Here is a 16,536-nt window from a genome sequence, read left to right on the forward strand (position 1 = left end):
GGAGCGGCCGCCATCTTGTGTCTCGGTAGGATCGAGACACATGAGGTGGCAAAAACAAAGGGGGAAATGACCAAAAGGGGGCAGAGTAGACCCCCCCTGACCCCCTAGGTTTGATGTGGGGGCCATAAAAGGGCCCAGCGGGGCAAAAAAAAATTTTTATTTCGATTTGCGCGGGGGGAGCGCCCGGTACGCACACCGGGGAGCGTACCGGGGAGCGTACCATGGGGGAAAAAGAATGACAGAGTTTTAAAAAAATGTAGCCTTTTTTTAAAAATTGGAGGTAGTTCTAAAAAGAACTGTTTTTTCTTCTTCTTTTTGTTGTTTTATATTTTTTTTGTTTTTTGGAACATTTTATACTTTTTTGGGGTTTTATGAACAGTTTTATATTTTTTTTGTATATTTTATGGGGTCAAACAAAAAACAGGGAATTGTAAACAGCTCAACTGGAGCAAAAAAAACCAGGAAAAAATTCAGGCTTCTTTCGGCACCGGTGGTTGTACCCAGCACGGTTTATAAGTTTGATGCTCTGCTCCCCATAAGAAATGGTAGTCCCACAAAATATACAAGTAATCTTGTAGTCTCCAAACTGGCATTGGATGCATGGGACCATCTCTCTAGTTTCAGGACCCGATGGAGTGGGTTGTTTAGAGGTGCTTGGAGAAGATTGGGGAGGGTTTCTGGTCAGTTCTCTGACCTCTGCTGCAGAATAGTTATTGGGGTGCTTTCGTTGCATGTGGCGTAGCATTGTGTGATTCCCAAATGAATATTTTTTGGCAGGGTTCCCCCTGGAAAGTTCTGCGCCACAGATGAGATAGGTCACCTTTGCAGCATTAACTTTTTTGAAACCCCTTGGGATTTAAAAAAACTCCCATATAAAGTGCTCCTTAGGTTTATATGGGGGATTGTCTTCAGGCAGGAACTGCCTTCTCTCCTCCTCCTCCCAGTAGCGGTGGGTGAGATTTTCAAGTGGTGGGGCGGAAAGTGATTAGCATAGTGCATCGTAGCGAGCGCGCGAAGCGCGCGAGCTGGAACCCCAAAAGGGGGGCTTGGGGGGATAATCCCCCCCAAGAAAAATTTGAAAAAAAGAAGAAAAATCGTGAATTTTCAAGCAAATTTGAGAAAGCAGGAAGGTTAATAAAGCAATTGTGAAAGTGCAGTTATTACATTAATAGATGGCATAACATAGGTAGCTGCTTATTCAGTATAACCACAGAGCTTCATTCATTCCGTCCTATTATGCTCAGGTGCCGAATTCAGACTATAAGACTTTCATGGAAATATCAGCTCTAAGAGTAGAAGAAGTTGCACAGCAGTGTAATGGTTGCCAGGCTCATTCCGCAGGAGCGTCAGGAACTTGAAGAAAATTCCACAGTCTTCCCCTACGGCCTTCCGAATCTATCAGACTCTAGAGTAACGAATGCAGGGAAACAAAACAAGGAAAGGCGGGGGAAGAAAAACAGGAAAGACTAACAATATACTACTGAATATAAAAGAGGCAGCGCTGTTACCGTGATTCTGGTTGAGCTGAGCTTTATACACGCACTTCACATAGGTCCACGCAAGTACCCCAAACATAACCTCTTCGTGAATTCTTGAAGAATAGGCAGGCTGTAAAGGAAGGAAGATGTTACACTCTATTCTTATCTACACCCCAGAAGTCTAAGAGATAACTTGCCCTTTGGGCAGTTCCTTAGGGTAAGGAGAAATTGTAAACTAAGGCATGACTATTTAAGGAATCAGATATCTTGATAAATACATTGCTTGAGGGGCTACCCCCAAAGGGTCTGCTACAGCGCACACGAAAGTATGCGTAATACTACCAATGGGAACACTTACACACGACACATAGAGGAAAAAAAAGAGATGAACAGGTACGTTTCTGCACACGCAGCAACAAGATCAAACAAGTATTTGCAATGCAATAGGTCTCGCATTTGCGAGAGTTTGAGCTATTGGCATTGTAAATGATAATGCCTTTCATTTATGTTTTAAAAACCAACACATAACTAAAAAGCATTGTCATGTACAATATCAAAAACTCAAACTCTCACAATTGCTAGACCTATTGCATTTGCACCCACACACAGAGCCACCCACACACCGAGCCACCCACACACAGTGCCACCCACACACAGTGCCACCCACACACAGCGCCACCCACACACAGCGCCACCCACACACAGAGCCACCCACACACATCTACCTACAAAAAAAGCTAGCCACACAGACAGAGCCCCATACCAACTAGCATTGTTCTCACAATAAATGCAGGGCCTACTGTCTTTACCGTGATTTTGCATAATAAACATATCAACCCTTTAACCTTGAACATTAGCTTGACACCATAGCTGTTGTAGTGCAAATAAGCTTCCCGCAAGGCAAAAAGTTGAATAAATGCACACTGTCAGTGGAAGCACAAAACTCTTGCCTGAGCAGAATTGCAGGCATGTATAAAGTCAGGTGGTAACCAAAACCAGTGATGTTTACTGCCAAGCTCGCCAATCATGAGAACCCCACCCGAGCCGCTGTTGTAGAAAAACAATGCATATTGGAGTAGAGTTCATAGGACAATCCCAGAAGACAGACAGCGCCAGAATCTCTTTTGGAACTCCTAGAAACCAGTAAACCAGGGCCAACCCATGTCACGATTATCCATCACCTACAGAACTTCCACAAAAGACAAATTTGAAAGCACTTGTCAAACAACCTTCGCTGCCTTTGGTTGGTAATGCGGTGTGATCAAGCAAGTCAGCACTCTCGTCTTTAGAACGAGTCTAATGGCCACAAGAAAACGCTGGAGTCCACAGCGCATGTGTGAGATTCGAGCGCCAAGTGGCACATCTACATTTGTGTTTGGTCAAATTCTTCTCTCCTAAAATCTCCACAAAGAAAACGGAGAAACGAATGTTATTCATGCAAAATGCACAAGGCCAATATCTTGCCTGAAAACTGAAAGCAAGGACATACCTTTCATACAAAATAAAGAGATACCAGCAGCTACACAAGGGGCCCTCAGTGCGGAAGCTCAACTGCACAGGTTGCATCAGGGGGAACTCTCTTCCTACATAGGGGCACAGACAGGTGCTGCGCGCACATACACCACAAAGCACCGTCGTCCGAACCTGCGCCCCCTGCGATGATAACACACAGCTCTGCAATTTCTAGAAAATAGACGTAATAAATCAATATCACACTGTTTAATTTCCGACAACCCTTCAAATTCCACTTGATTAACACCACCAAAACCCGGGGTGTAGCATGGGCTCTTAGGGTACATTCAATGTGTTTCGATCTTCACAGTGCAAGTGCAAAAAAAATACAGATTTCTAATTTTGCAAACATAACAGCTTGGAGAACAGATACGTTTGAATTGGTTAATTAATAGAGCTCAGCTAGTTCGTCGGTCGTGACTATGACTAATCACCTCAATTGTGTGGCCATGAATGAATGAAGGAAAAACACAGGTAGACAGTATGAACGTGGGAAAAACACAGTCACTCTACAGTTTTACCGCGTCCAGCTGAACTTCCCTGTGGAGAAGATACCAGAAAGCTCGCTGGAATATTAAAAGCAGGGTCCCCCCAGGAACGGTGGCATCTGGCACTGAAAGCTTCACTTTCAAGCACGCTAAAGAAAAAAAACGCACCGAGCCAAAGAAACACGTTCAACGCCCCTACTTCCTCAAAGTGTTCATCAAAGATGTAAACAGCACAGACAACTACTAACACGTTGTTATAATCAACTGACTGGCAGGAGACTGTTACCGTTTCCTGTGTAACAAGCCACAGTTAGTGCAGACCGCAGAGCGACAACGACAAGCCCACGTTATGCGCTTCCTGTGCCATGATTTTATGCTGCTTGGTAGTCTCGTCTTACACAGGCACTATCTTACTATCGCGGCGACTACACTAGTGCTACACACACACTGACAAACAATCACCGCCCTCCCCACGTGATGAGTGATTCAGTGAATGATGACAGTGAGACTGACTGAGCGTACTAACTTTACTTACATGACGGTCCAACAACGACGAACAGTGGTGACGGTCTGCTGCCTCGCCTGCACCGGGGAAACGTCCCGGCGCGCACGTCATTGCATGGCCAATCACTGAATGGCTTCATATGCTGAAGTCACAGTGATTGGCCATGACTGGTAAGAGTGCTGAGCCTGCCCAGTCCAGCCAATCCTGGCGCTAAATAAGCCCCAGGATTGGCTAGGGGGTCACACACACTACTCGCCCTGGCACCTTCTCAACGACGGGGCCCAGCCTGCGACACACCCCCCTGGCCCCTTCGGTCCGGTCTCTCAACTTGGCTGCTAACGCGCATGCGTGGGCAAGTTTCCGCCCGGCATTATGATGCGCAGCAGAGTCACTGACACTGATGGTAATTGTAACCCAGCCCCAGCCCCACCCCCTGCGCACTCCCTATTCCTTCTGGTCTGTCCCGGAACTAAAGCGCTGCGCTGAGCTTCATTTTTATTTAGGTGCCTCTCTATGCAGCCACAGCCGGTGCGTCCAACAGGCTTAGTGGGGCTACGCCCCTACGCCCCTATGGACGCACCGCTGCTGCCTCCTCCTCCTCCTCCTCCTCTTCTTCTTCACCACAAATGTGATGTTGTTGTGGTCCTTGTGGTGGTGGTGGTGCAGATGCTCCAGCTCCTGCTGCTACTGTAGCCATTTCTCTATCAATAGAAGCAGGTCTTCCTCACTCAAAGAATAAAGTGAGAATGAGGAAAAAAGGTGGGGGCTTTCATCATTTGGAAAGCAAAACTGTTCTGAACCAATGAAAAGTGTTATTTTCAGGTCACATGAGCCGGGCTTTCATCATTTGGAAACCAAAACTGTTCTGAACCAATGAAAAGTGTTATTTTCAGGTCACATGACCCGACGCGCTTACGCTACGAGCACCGGTGCGCCCGGCGGCGCTTACGTAGCGCGCTCGTATGCGCGTGGATTCTTCCGGGTGCGCTTACGCCGTGCGTATCACGCGGACGCGGCTCCGCGATACGTCATGATGTTGTTTTCGTTCGTGGCAATAGCGCTAACGGGACGCTCACCAGTACGCGCACCGGGGCACGTCGGAAGACTGCACTCTCCGGTGCGCCCCAGGGCAAAAAAATAAAAAAATAAAGAATATACATATAAAAAATAGTATTACATAAATATACAATAAAGGATTCATTAAAAAAAATATTATATTTCATAGCTATAGAAATTTGCTATTAAAAAACCTATGAAATTCACTGAAAAAAACATAGGTTTCACATCAGTTATAGTTAGGAATTAGCATTTAAAAAACCTATGAAATTCACTGAAAAAACCATAGGTTTCACACCAGTTATAGTTAGGAATTAGCATTTAAAAAACCTTTGAAATTCACTGAAAAAACCACAGGTTTCACACCAGTTATAGTTAGGAATTAGCATTTAAAAAACCTATTAAATTCACTGAAAAAACCATAGGTTTCACACCAGTTATAGTTAGCTGGAAATTTTCCTGACATAAAACCATTGAAATTCCCACGTTATAGTTAGTTGGACTCACTATAACTTGCGCGCCTGCAATGCACTGCTGATGACGTCACATATTACATCACTCATGACATGGTCAGTGACATCACTCATGACATCACTGATGACACCATCCTTGTGACAGAGTGACAGACCTCCTTTCAGTTTAATGTAACCCTTGAAACACATATTCAAAAATAGAAAATAACATTTTCAAAAAATGGAGATACCCATACCAGTTACAACAACCAATTCAGTAATACCACCATCTATATACACATCCACTCATTCACCAACAGTTCTATATAGTCACTCATACATATATTCACTCATCATATGTAGTGAAACACCTATACATCCTGTTACACACCGACAGTCATCCAAAAGTTACTCACACACATACTCACACATGCAAATAAACTTTTGAACATCCATTTATTTCCATATACAGCTATACACACACTACCACCTTACTTATAAGGAAACTTACACATACTTACTCTCTTAAACAATCACTTATAGAAACACATACTTATTTAAACAGGAACTCTTACAATCTCTTACTCTCACATATACTCACTTATATACATCAATATTCACATATACTAGATTAAAACATATGTAGTTACTGATAAAGACACTATTGAGACAGTCATTCACTTAAAAACACACAAATATACACACTCATCCACCCATACAGTCCTGCACATATGTTGTGTTCAAAACACATACAAACAGAGAGTTAGTCATTAATGCATCTATGTGCTAAGTCATACCCCCACCAAACCATACAGACACTCATACTGATACTAAAAACAACATCTAATAACCCATATACACACACATGTAGGTACTCACAAACCCATGCAGCCACTTATACACAAAGTGAAACACTAATACATATATTTAAATATTTAAACATTTCTCACTAATATATGTATTCACTAAGATACACTTAATAAGCCAGTTAACCAATCAATTTTTTTTCAAAAAGCATCTATTTAGACACTTATTTGAACATTTATTCTTCCATTGACTTTTACATATACATATATAAAATATATTTATTTTTCCGAAAGACACACATTCACTGGATGGTGTCATCAGTGATGTCATGAGTGATGTCACTGACCATGTCATGAGTGATGTAATATGTGACGTCATCAGCAGTGCATTGCAGGCGCGCAAGTTATAGTGAGTCCAACTAACTATAACGTGGGAATTTCAATGGTTTTATGTCAGTAAAATTTCCAGCTAACTGTAACTGGTGTGAAACCTATGGTTTTTTCAGTGAATATATATATATATGGAAAGATGTCTCCAAAACCTTTTCTGATAAAGGAGCCGGCACTCGTCATCGTGGGGTTTCACCTGTTTATTGTGTCAGTCACATCAGACACTGGAAGTAAAATCGGTACAAGAGGGACGCGTTTCGGCAGACACGCTGCCTTTCTCAACCTAAAATACGCCATATTGGTGCTTCTTTTTAAAGCTTCCACAACACTAAAAATCAAAGTTGCACTTACAATTGCAGTGATTGGGCAAACAAAGGCACGTGGGAAAATTACAATTCGTCAGTCCCTTTGCATGCATCCGTTACTAATAACACAAGGTCACATCAGTGTGAATCCGTTAGACGCACTAACACTTTTAGATTAATCCACTCGATGTGCTGCCCGGAATTCTGCTCAAAGTTCGATTGCTCCACAAAGTCCCATCATGCCTCAGTGTGGCTTGTTCAACACCCGGACTGGATTTCCCAATAAGTCCATGAACTGCAAATGAGGGCAACACATTTCTCTCTTTTTAAAAGAAATAAACAATGTCTCGCATTACTGCCTTTTTAAACAAAAGACAAATACAAGCATGTTCGCCAGCCTGAATTTAGCCCGCACTCCTTTACAGTACCTTTGTCTGCTCGAAGAAGACTACAATATCGGATATTGGTATCCATTTGCACCAAGGAGATATATATGTGTGTGTGTATATCAGATAAGACAAACCATGTAGCAGCGGGAAAATGTAATTTATATTCATGGTGTAGGCAGCACCAGTACTTTTCAATCCACAGGAGAGCCATCTCCAGACTATTGTGACATAGACGCTTACTGACGTACTCAGTAAATGTTCACTTGCTTATTGATGCCTGATGTTGAACACAGCAGACACATAGCTTGGCAAACGTTAACCTATTAGTTTCAGTACAACATGGCAGTGTAGTTGTAAATTCGCCAAAAAAACAGATTGAGACTTGTGTCTTGTCTGCTTTGATATTTGTGTTTTAAACATATTCGCAGCTGTGAAACTGCCTCATGCCAAGAGCTTACAGTTCAAACAATTCTGGTAAATTTCATTCTGGGATTTTTAAGCACACATAGCACACACTTGTATCTGAGCAAGTACATTTGTCTAACATGCATGCGCTGCTGAAGATGTCATACATAACACAAACTTGGCAGCTATCTTCAAACTAAAAATGCATGCTTGGATGCAATGGCTGAATGCACAGACAGAAAACATACACATAGGCTCCCATATGCCCAGAAAGAAGGCACAGATGTGCACACACACAGACACACATGCAAAAACATTCATATTCACACACACACACATATTCTTTCAGGTAAATAAGTAATGTTACTCCTGCGTGGCGTCTCATACCCGGGAGTTACGTTACTCTCTCTGGACCATAAAAGGTTTCATCCCACATTGGATGAAAGATTCTGCAATAGGAGCTGTTACAAAATTACCTCGATTGATTTCAATTCCAAGGCACTCTGACTTCATTTTTTGAAAGACACATAGGGGCATATTTACAAAGAAGAGACGGAGTGCAGCGTTAGCTTTCTTTAGCTTAACGCTGCTCTCTGCCACTTGTGAAATGTAGGGCTGGACCATATTTAGAACAATGCGGTGCAGCCCTGCGTTTCCCCCTGCACGTGCTGTAATTTCAGCTGCCTAGCTCCAACACAGGCACCCTTGCACCACGGTGGGAAATGATTGTTTATGTGCAGGCATGTGTATGTTCCTGCACATAACCAAAGAATTGGTTATTTGCGATTTGTAACTGTGTGCAGCAGACATAGAAGTTGCAACTCGTAATTTTTGTAATGATTTTTTATGTGCAGGAAGGGGCATGTTCCTGCACATAAACAATCACGCATGGCATTTTGCTGTTTCTATGTGTGCTGCACAATGCAGCACACATAGCAACAGCAAAAACAAGGAGAAATAAAGCATTTCTCCTTGTTACACCACGTTAAGACCAGGTTTTTTTTGCTCTAAATTTTGGCGCTGCCTTTTATTTACGCCACCCTTGTAAATAGGGGCATCGTGAAAATCAATGGGTGCTGCAGCGGAACACCCAGCGCAACACCCATTGCCCACCCCTTTCACGCTAAGTATAGCGTGAAAGGGTGGCTTATTTACAAGGCAGCGTTAAGTCACGTTAAGTGACTTAACACTATCTTGTAAATAAGGTGAAGCCTGTATCGCTACAGGACCGTCTTTAAAATTGATGCCCCTATAGCGATAGGGGCTTGTAAATATGCCCCATACAGTTATCATAACACACAGCAAGAACATTTACATAAGCCCTGAAGAAGTCCCTGATAGGATGAAATGCATTAGCTATGATAACTTTAAGATGAAACTTTTAGAACAAAAAGAAGATCATGAATAAATAAATCAACTTTTAAAGACAAACCTTCTTGGGTCTGTGCTGTATGTGATTTGTTTGCATTTACTCTTTGACTTGACTTTACTGTTTGGTATATTATTATGAACTACTGTGAATACATACCTTTCCACTGGGGTATTCAAGTAACTAGATGCAGCTGTTTGTGTTGCATGTGTATGTAATTTTTTTTATTTTGAGCTTCTGTCTGGACTAAGGATGTTAAGGTTCTACGCTTACAACTACACTACAATGTACCGAGGTGCAGAATGGAAAGGGATCCATTGTAGACTCGAAGGGGATCTGGGAAAAAGTAGATTAAGAAGTCAGAGAAAACATTACCTGTAAACACTTCCTAAGAAACAAACAGCAAAATAATAGAACACGTCCTTCAGAAAGCCACATCCTTTCACAAGCATATGGTTCCAATGAACTAAAAGTGGAAAAAGCATTTTTCTAATTTTGCGAGCCATTGGATTGAAAAAATACTGAACGCTATGTTACACAAGAATTATCCAAAATACAATGCTGCAGTAAACTGCCAACAACCGAACAGTGAAAGAACAATGTATCCTTGACAAACTTACCAAGGACCCGGAAGTGACCTACAAACTACAAAGGTGAGGCCACAATGGGGACTCGCACAATGTAGTATAACATTAACATGCTACAGATAAGAAGGTATTTTTGAAACTCGACTCTGACTCAACCATGGAATTCAAGAAAACTAGAGAAAAGATACTTGAGGCTGCAAAAAAAGACGACTGGATTGATGTAGATCCAAAAACTACTCTACAAACTGCATATTCAGGCCTGATAAATGTTTAAAGAGCTTATTTAATTGGGTGGCACAAGTAGTGCTGCTGCCTAATAGCAGCATTTAATTTACAGGCCCCGGGTACCCATAGTACCATATACTAGGGACTTGCCAGCAAATTAAAAGCGCAAATTAGGTGTAGTGTTTTAGGAAGAGAGCAAATTCACATTAGCACTGGTTGGCTGTGGCAAAGTGCACATAGTCCTAAAAGCCAACCAAAACGGGTTGAGCAAAGTAAGGGAGGGAAGGCAAAAGATATGTAGGGTGGCCTTGCAGAGAGGACTAGAGAGAGGTAAATGGACTAAAGGATCATACCTGTGTCACATGAAATATTGATTGAAACTATTTTGTATTGTTGCTCAAGATTCTGATAAATATATATAACACCACTTCTCATGACTTGATGTTCACATTCTTAGAGTAATCGAGTGATGCTATACTATACACCATTTGACAAATGATGTTGACATCTTCAACATAAATGTCTAAATTGGGCATGGGGGAGAGCTTTTCAATTGGCTTGCAGATTTCCTTCATAAGCTCTCATTCGAGGTGATTCAGAAGCCATACACCTGTGATATCACCCCCTTCAGCAGGGAGTGCCACAGGTGTCAGCATTGAGTCCTACTCTTTTCAACTTGTATCTCCGCCCTCTGGCAGACCTAATTGAGTGCCATGGCTTGAGAAAGGTGTTGTATGCGGACGACACTCAGCTAATCATCACATTGGCACAAGATGATGGCAGTGCTGCAGCAAACTTTAAATCCTGTTTGGTTGACCTTGCGGCAAGGATGTATACCAGCAGTTTGAAACTAAATGCAAACAACACCAAGGTCATGGTGTCCAGGAAACAGCCTTCAATTTGTTCCTCCGCATAGTAGCCTTGTGAACTGGGTCCTACTCCAATCCCAAATCTAAAGTGAAAAATCTGGGCATCATTTTTGATGTGCAGTAATCATTTGAAAGTCAGATCAAGGCCACAGTGGGCACTTATCTTGGAGTGTCGAGGTTGTTGAAGAAATGTATTGGGCTTATAACGGACTCTGTAATACAAGCTATCTTGGTGTCCTGGCTTGACTATTGCAGTGTGCTCTATTTGCAGGATCTCCAAAGGCAGACTGAGGGGAATGCTTCAAAGAGTACAAAATGCAGCAGGCGGGATGTTACCATTAGTCCGGGCCTTGCTTACCTACACTGGCTCCCCATTAAGCACAGAGTCTCTTTCAAAGCACTCTGTTTTACGCATAGGATACTGAATCCGAGGGGTCCTAGCTACCTTTTTCCCCTGATTAAAGCATATATCCTCCAGACATCTTAGATCCAGTGAAGCGGCTCTGGCAGTGATCCTTAGAGAGCACAGTATGCGATTCGGGGCAGCTCTTTTAGACTTCGGGCAGCCAAGCTGTGGAACTCAATGCCACTGAACATGACACTTGAACCTTCAGGAGCGAGGTTCATTAAAAACCTTAAGACTTGGCTCTTTAGGGAGAGTTAGTGGAACAAGTAGGCCTTAACCATTTCTGACTCTATCTGACCACAATATGGTGCTACTGCCTAGCGCGGGGACACTCCCTGGAGTAACCAGGCGCCTTGCAAATCTCTTCAATAAATAAATAAATAACATAACAGAAATATTATGTAAACATTTGATATTAAAGAAAAACAAGCACAGCTGATTTGAGGTGTAAGAATGTGGAATTTTAGGTATGTCAGAGGAAAACATTTTGAAAACTAACATTCAGATTGGTGTTTTCAAAACTATGCTTGAATCATTTATATACTTAGCCGATCATTTGCACTGAAGTAGGAGAGGAATTTGTAAAGTTATGTTTCAACTAAGTAATATCTATTTACTACTTGGGGTAATTCTCTCTGCATATGTATACTTGTCCATACCTCATGGTTTCAAAAATGGCACACCTCTTCTCCTTTTCCCTGTAGTCTTTGAGTAATGTGTCATACAGGTTCATAGTGCATGCTGCATGCCACTGTAAGTTGAATCGATTAACAGAATAGTTTTTTTCTAATTCTGTATTTAGTTTGTCATAAACCTTTTTAATGACTTTCTCATAATCTGGAATTGTTCTTGCGTCCTTACCCTTATGCGGTTTATTTTTTACGTCCAAGTTTGATTTCATACTGAAAAAATGCCAGTACACGTTTCTGTCGTTCAATGTCCACTCTTGAGAAAATATTACACTGCAAGTGTCACAATACCTGGATAATATGTGCGATTTTCTTCACATTCAAAGGAATCCATTGTGGATGAACAGGAAAATACAAAGAGTGAAAATATTCATTTGAGAAGATTCCTCAGAGTTTTAGCCAACTTTTTCATATTGATCTGCTTGGGCGGAAGTGGATACCTAATTTACTTTGTGGTAAAAAGACAGCAAAAATTCAAACAAATGGATAATGTTGGATGGTATGAAAGCAACGAGGTAAGCTGTTGGATATTTTCTGTTGTGTTTCTTCAATTCTAATAGCCTAACGTGATGTACACTGACAAGATGTGTGGCCATACAGAGGGATGATGCTGAAGTATGAGGGGTATATGTACAAGAGAATGTCGTAGAGCGGCGTTACTCCAAAATTGGTAACAACGTGCTCTGATATTTTTAAAATGCAGGAATGCGCTGTGTTTAAAAAAATACATTGCACCTCTGCTTTTCCCCTAGCGCTTGCCCAGGTACTCTTGCACCATGTTGCGAGGACATCTGTGCTGCGGGGGGGATTGTTTATGTGCAGGCAGGGACACCTTCCTGTACATAAGCAATCTTTGAAGGTGATTTGTTATTTCTGTGTGTGCTGGAGAATGCAGCACACGTAAACAGATTGAAATATGAGGAGAAATTAATAATTTCTCCTTGTATCATCATCCTAAATTCAGGTTTTACCTGGCCTTAGTTTTTGGCAGTACCCCATCCTTGTAACTAGGGGGCAGCGTCAAAAAGCAATAGGTGTTGCAGTGGAACTTGCAGTAGAATACCCACTACAACTCCCAGTTCCTGCCCCTTTGCCGCAGCAGACTGCTGCGGATAGAGGCATGTTTACAAGTTGGTGTTAAACCACGTTAAGTGGCTTGTAAATATGTCCCTCAATTCCTTTACAAGGTCATAGAACTCCTATGCGACTTTCAATATCATTATAAAGAGGATCAAGAAATACTTTAGTCATTACAATACATGGTGACACTGTAACCCTTCCCACAAACCACTTAAATCCTTCGGGGCATATTTACAAGCCCCTTGCGCCGCTATTGCGCCGCCGTTGCGTTATTTTTGTGACTCAGCGGCGGCGCAAAAGATGCACCATGGTGCATGGTATTTACAATGTGACGCATCTGGGAGATGCGTCACGTTGTAAAGCTCTGCGCCAGAAGGAGGCGTTCCTGCGCAGGGGGGGGGGCGTTCCGGCACAAGAACGCCTCCTGAAAGTGGCTGAGTGAAATCTACAAGATTTCACTTAGTCATTTTGGGGCCCATGCTGCGTCAAAACCCTGCGCCTGCTTGAAGCAGGCGTAAGGATTGACGCAGCATTGGACGAATAAGGCCCCCGACCATTGCTGGAGCTGCGTCGTGCTTGCGACGCAACTCCAGCAATGCGACACTTTTATGGCACAGATGCGTGACGCATCTGTGCTGTTTTTGCCCAATGGCGCGCCGCATTGTAAAGCAGCGCAACCATGTTAGCGTAGGCATGGCGCACAATAAGTGGCGCATCCCTGCTGATATGCAGGGATTCGCCACTTATTGTAAATAAGCCCCTTTGTGTGGTGCAATTAAGCAAAAGGGGGTGGTGATGGACAGAGCTTCTGAATTAAGCAGAATACTCTCACCCAGTCAAGAGATCAGGGCTTGATCCAACACCGTTTTTTAGCTCACTGCACCATCCCAGCTCAGAACCTGGCTATATGCAAATTAGTCTGTCCCTGGCCCAGTGCATCATGGGAACAGGGCAGACCAAACTACCAAGCCAATTCTTTCACTGGAAAGGAAACAAGCTTCCGGGGACCGGTTTCTGGCATTACAGCCGTCTTCGGCCCGGCTTGCTTGAATCCTGATGGTGCAATGAGCAAGGGACTCACGTCTGAGTATACCCTTCCACGCTTATGGTGGACAAAATAATTAAGCAAAAGGGGGTGGTGATGGACAGAGTTTCTGAATTAAGCAGAATACTCTCACCCAGTCAAGAGATCAGGGCTTGATCCAACACCGTTTTTTAGCTCACTGCACCATCACAGCTCATAACCTGGGTATATGCAAATTAGTCTCAAATTACTTTCAAATGATTCATGTTTCTAAAAAAGGAAACAAGAAAAAATAATTTCTAATGGAAAATTAGACACATCTAAAAACAGTAGGCATTTACTACAAAAAGATTTTAAAATCAGTTTACAAAGTCTGATTTAAAAAAAAAAAAAGCGCTGCGGCTCAGAATGGTAGAAACAGACAGATTATTCTCTAATCTCTGTTGACCTAAATGATGGAAAAAACACATAGCCCTGAATATTTGTTTTCTGCCTTTCACTGTTCAGAAGAAAAACAGAGCACAAGAAAGGAACGCCTGTATGTTTATGTTTTTTAAAGTCTAGCTTTAATTATGCTTTGTTGGTTGTCTGTTCCCAAGTTGCTGGCTCTGATAGCAGGCACTGTGACTTCAGAACTCGAACGAAATAAACGATCAAAGCTGAGCAGCTACATTTCTTTTTTTACAGGTGGATGGATGCCATACAATTCTCCTGAAATAATGAAATAAGAAATGCTTTTTTTTCCCCAAGGATTGCAAGATCCCATGTATTCTAATATTCTAAACAGTCTTTGACCTTGGGCTCATCACATGTTGGTCCGAAGCCAATGTTATAGTTGCGGGCTCTTTGAATGCCCGGGCTGCCCTGATAAATAATAATTTCAGAGCTTTATGTTCAAACGTTGCGCAGCTGCCATGTCCCATGATGCATTGCATTCCCAAGGTGCTATGGCTGAAGTTAAAATTCCAAAGGTAATGTATTAAGGCCTTTGAAAAGCAATGTCAACCCGGTTGATTTACAGTGTGATTTAGTCCATAGTTCGAAACATCTGTATGATGCAATGCCTGGAATAGCAGCCGCGTGCTTTTGTGCTTGCAAGCATCCGGCATTCTTTAACTTCTGCTGCGATGTTCGCTAGAGTGTGTTTGTGGAGACAGGAGAGCTGCAACCACAGAGGGCGGCTTATGGGTGCTATTAAGGATTTTTGGCACACAGACTCAGCTCATTTTGGGATTCGCAAAGGAGGCGCTTAAAAAGTCTAAAAGGTGGTTAGTTTGAGCACAACGCCTTCTCGCGCCTTTTACGTACCCGGAACCCTTTCGGGATGGAAAGGCCATAGCTTATTTTAAGCGCACAGCCTCAGAAATATGAGGACATAATAGTCAAATATCAGGTCTTAATTAGAGCCGGTGATTTCCATTTTGTTGGTGCCACTAAGTGACGACTGGTATTCCGTCAGTAAGGCTTGATAAAATCCCTTCTGCACCATTATCAAATATAGTACAAAAGTGGGAAGAGGTTTCTTTCATCTTCCCTCGTAGTTCTTAAAATGCATAGCATGGACTAATGCATGGAGTTACATTCATGGGTGACAACGATGCGGGTCAAACTCCTGTAATGTCAGAGTACCACCTTGGGTCAAGGTACCGGCTTCCTGTGACAGTGGCCATTTTGGGGTGAGCATCACTGTGGCAGTCCTTTTGGCCCTCTGTGGTGACTTCTTCCAGCCAATGGCGTAGCTAGAGCTTGTGGCACCCGGGGCTATTCCTCAGATTGCTGCCCCTAGGGGGGAGGGAGCTTCCTGGGGAAAAAGGACGGCGAGCACTTGAAAGAGGTCCGAGAGACACGTAGCATTGCTGCTAATAGTTACTTCGATCATGCAAGTTACATGCACATACATGACACGGTCCAAGGCTACACAATTGAATACACCGTTGATCGGCAGTACAAAGGAGAAAACACAGACTGCATGATCTATCTGGGGACTCAGAAAAACCGCATGTGACATCCATCAGAGAGCTGCGTGAACGATTACCTGGTAATCCCCTCAGCACAATGCAAACATGCACATACATGACACTGTTCAGGGATCCGTCATCTACAGCTGAGTAGTAATGGAAGGCTAGAATAAGACAACAGAGACAATGCAAGCAAGAGACAGACCAGTTCCAACTACAAGGATACAGGCAAACAAGAACCTAGGGTGGAATGTTTGTATTAGAACCAAGATGAGGAACAATGCATACCAAAGGAGAAATATAAAATCCACAAAAATGTTTCACTAGAATGACCCTTACATCAACCACCTGTGTCATTTAGAAGGGTAAATGGCGTTACTTTCCAACAACAACACTACCATAGCTGACACTAATTAGGGGGAAGGATGAAAGACCCTAACCTCCACTGTAAATCACCATGCAAAACACCCAAACACACTCAACATTAACACAGGTTAGGCTGGAAAGTGTCAATAGTCTCCCCCCCCCCAACTCCCTTTATAG

General features: G+C 42.7%; 1 protein-coding gene across 1 annotated transcript in view; it reads left to right on the forward strand.

Annotated features, from left to right (window-relative positions):
* LOC147727212 (transmembrane channel-like protein 2-B) overlaps window positions 1-16,536 on the forward strand; it is a 748,500-nt gene that overhangs the window by 435,939 nt on the left and 296,025 nt on the right. Inside the window, exon 10 of the mRNA XM_086963588.1 lies at window positions 12,258-12,446. Coding sequence (XP_086819714.1) covers window positions 12,258-12,446 — 189 coding nt within the window. The remainder of the gene's footprint in view (window positions 1-12,257; window positions 12,447-16,536) is intronic.

The sequence above is a fragment of the Lissotriton vulgaris genome, chromosome 3_1 (assembly GCF_964263255.1).
Source record: "Lissotriton vulgaris chromosome 3_1, aLisVul1.2, whole genome shotgun sequence".
Lineage (NCBI taxonomy): Eukaryota > Metazoa > Chordata > Amphibia > Caudata > Salamandridae > Lissotriton > Lissotriton vulgaris.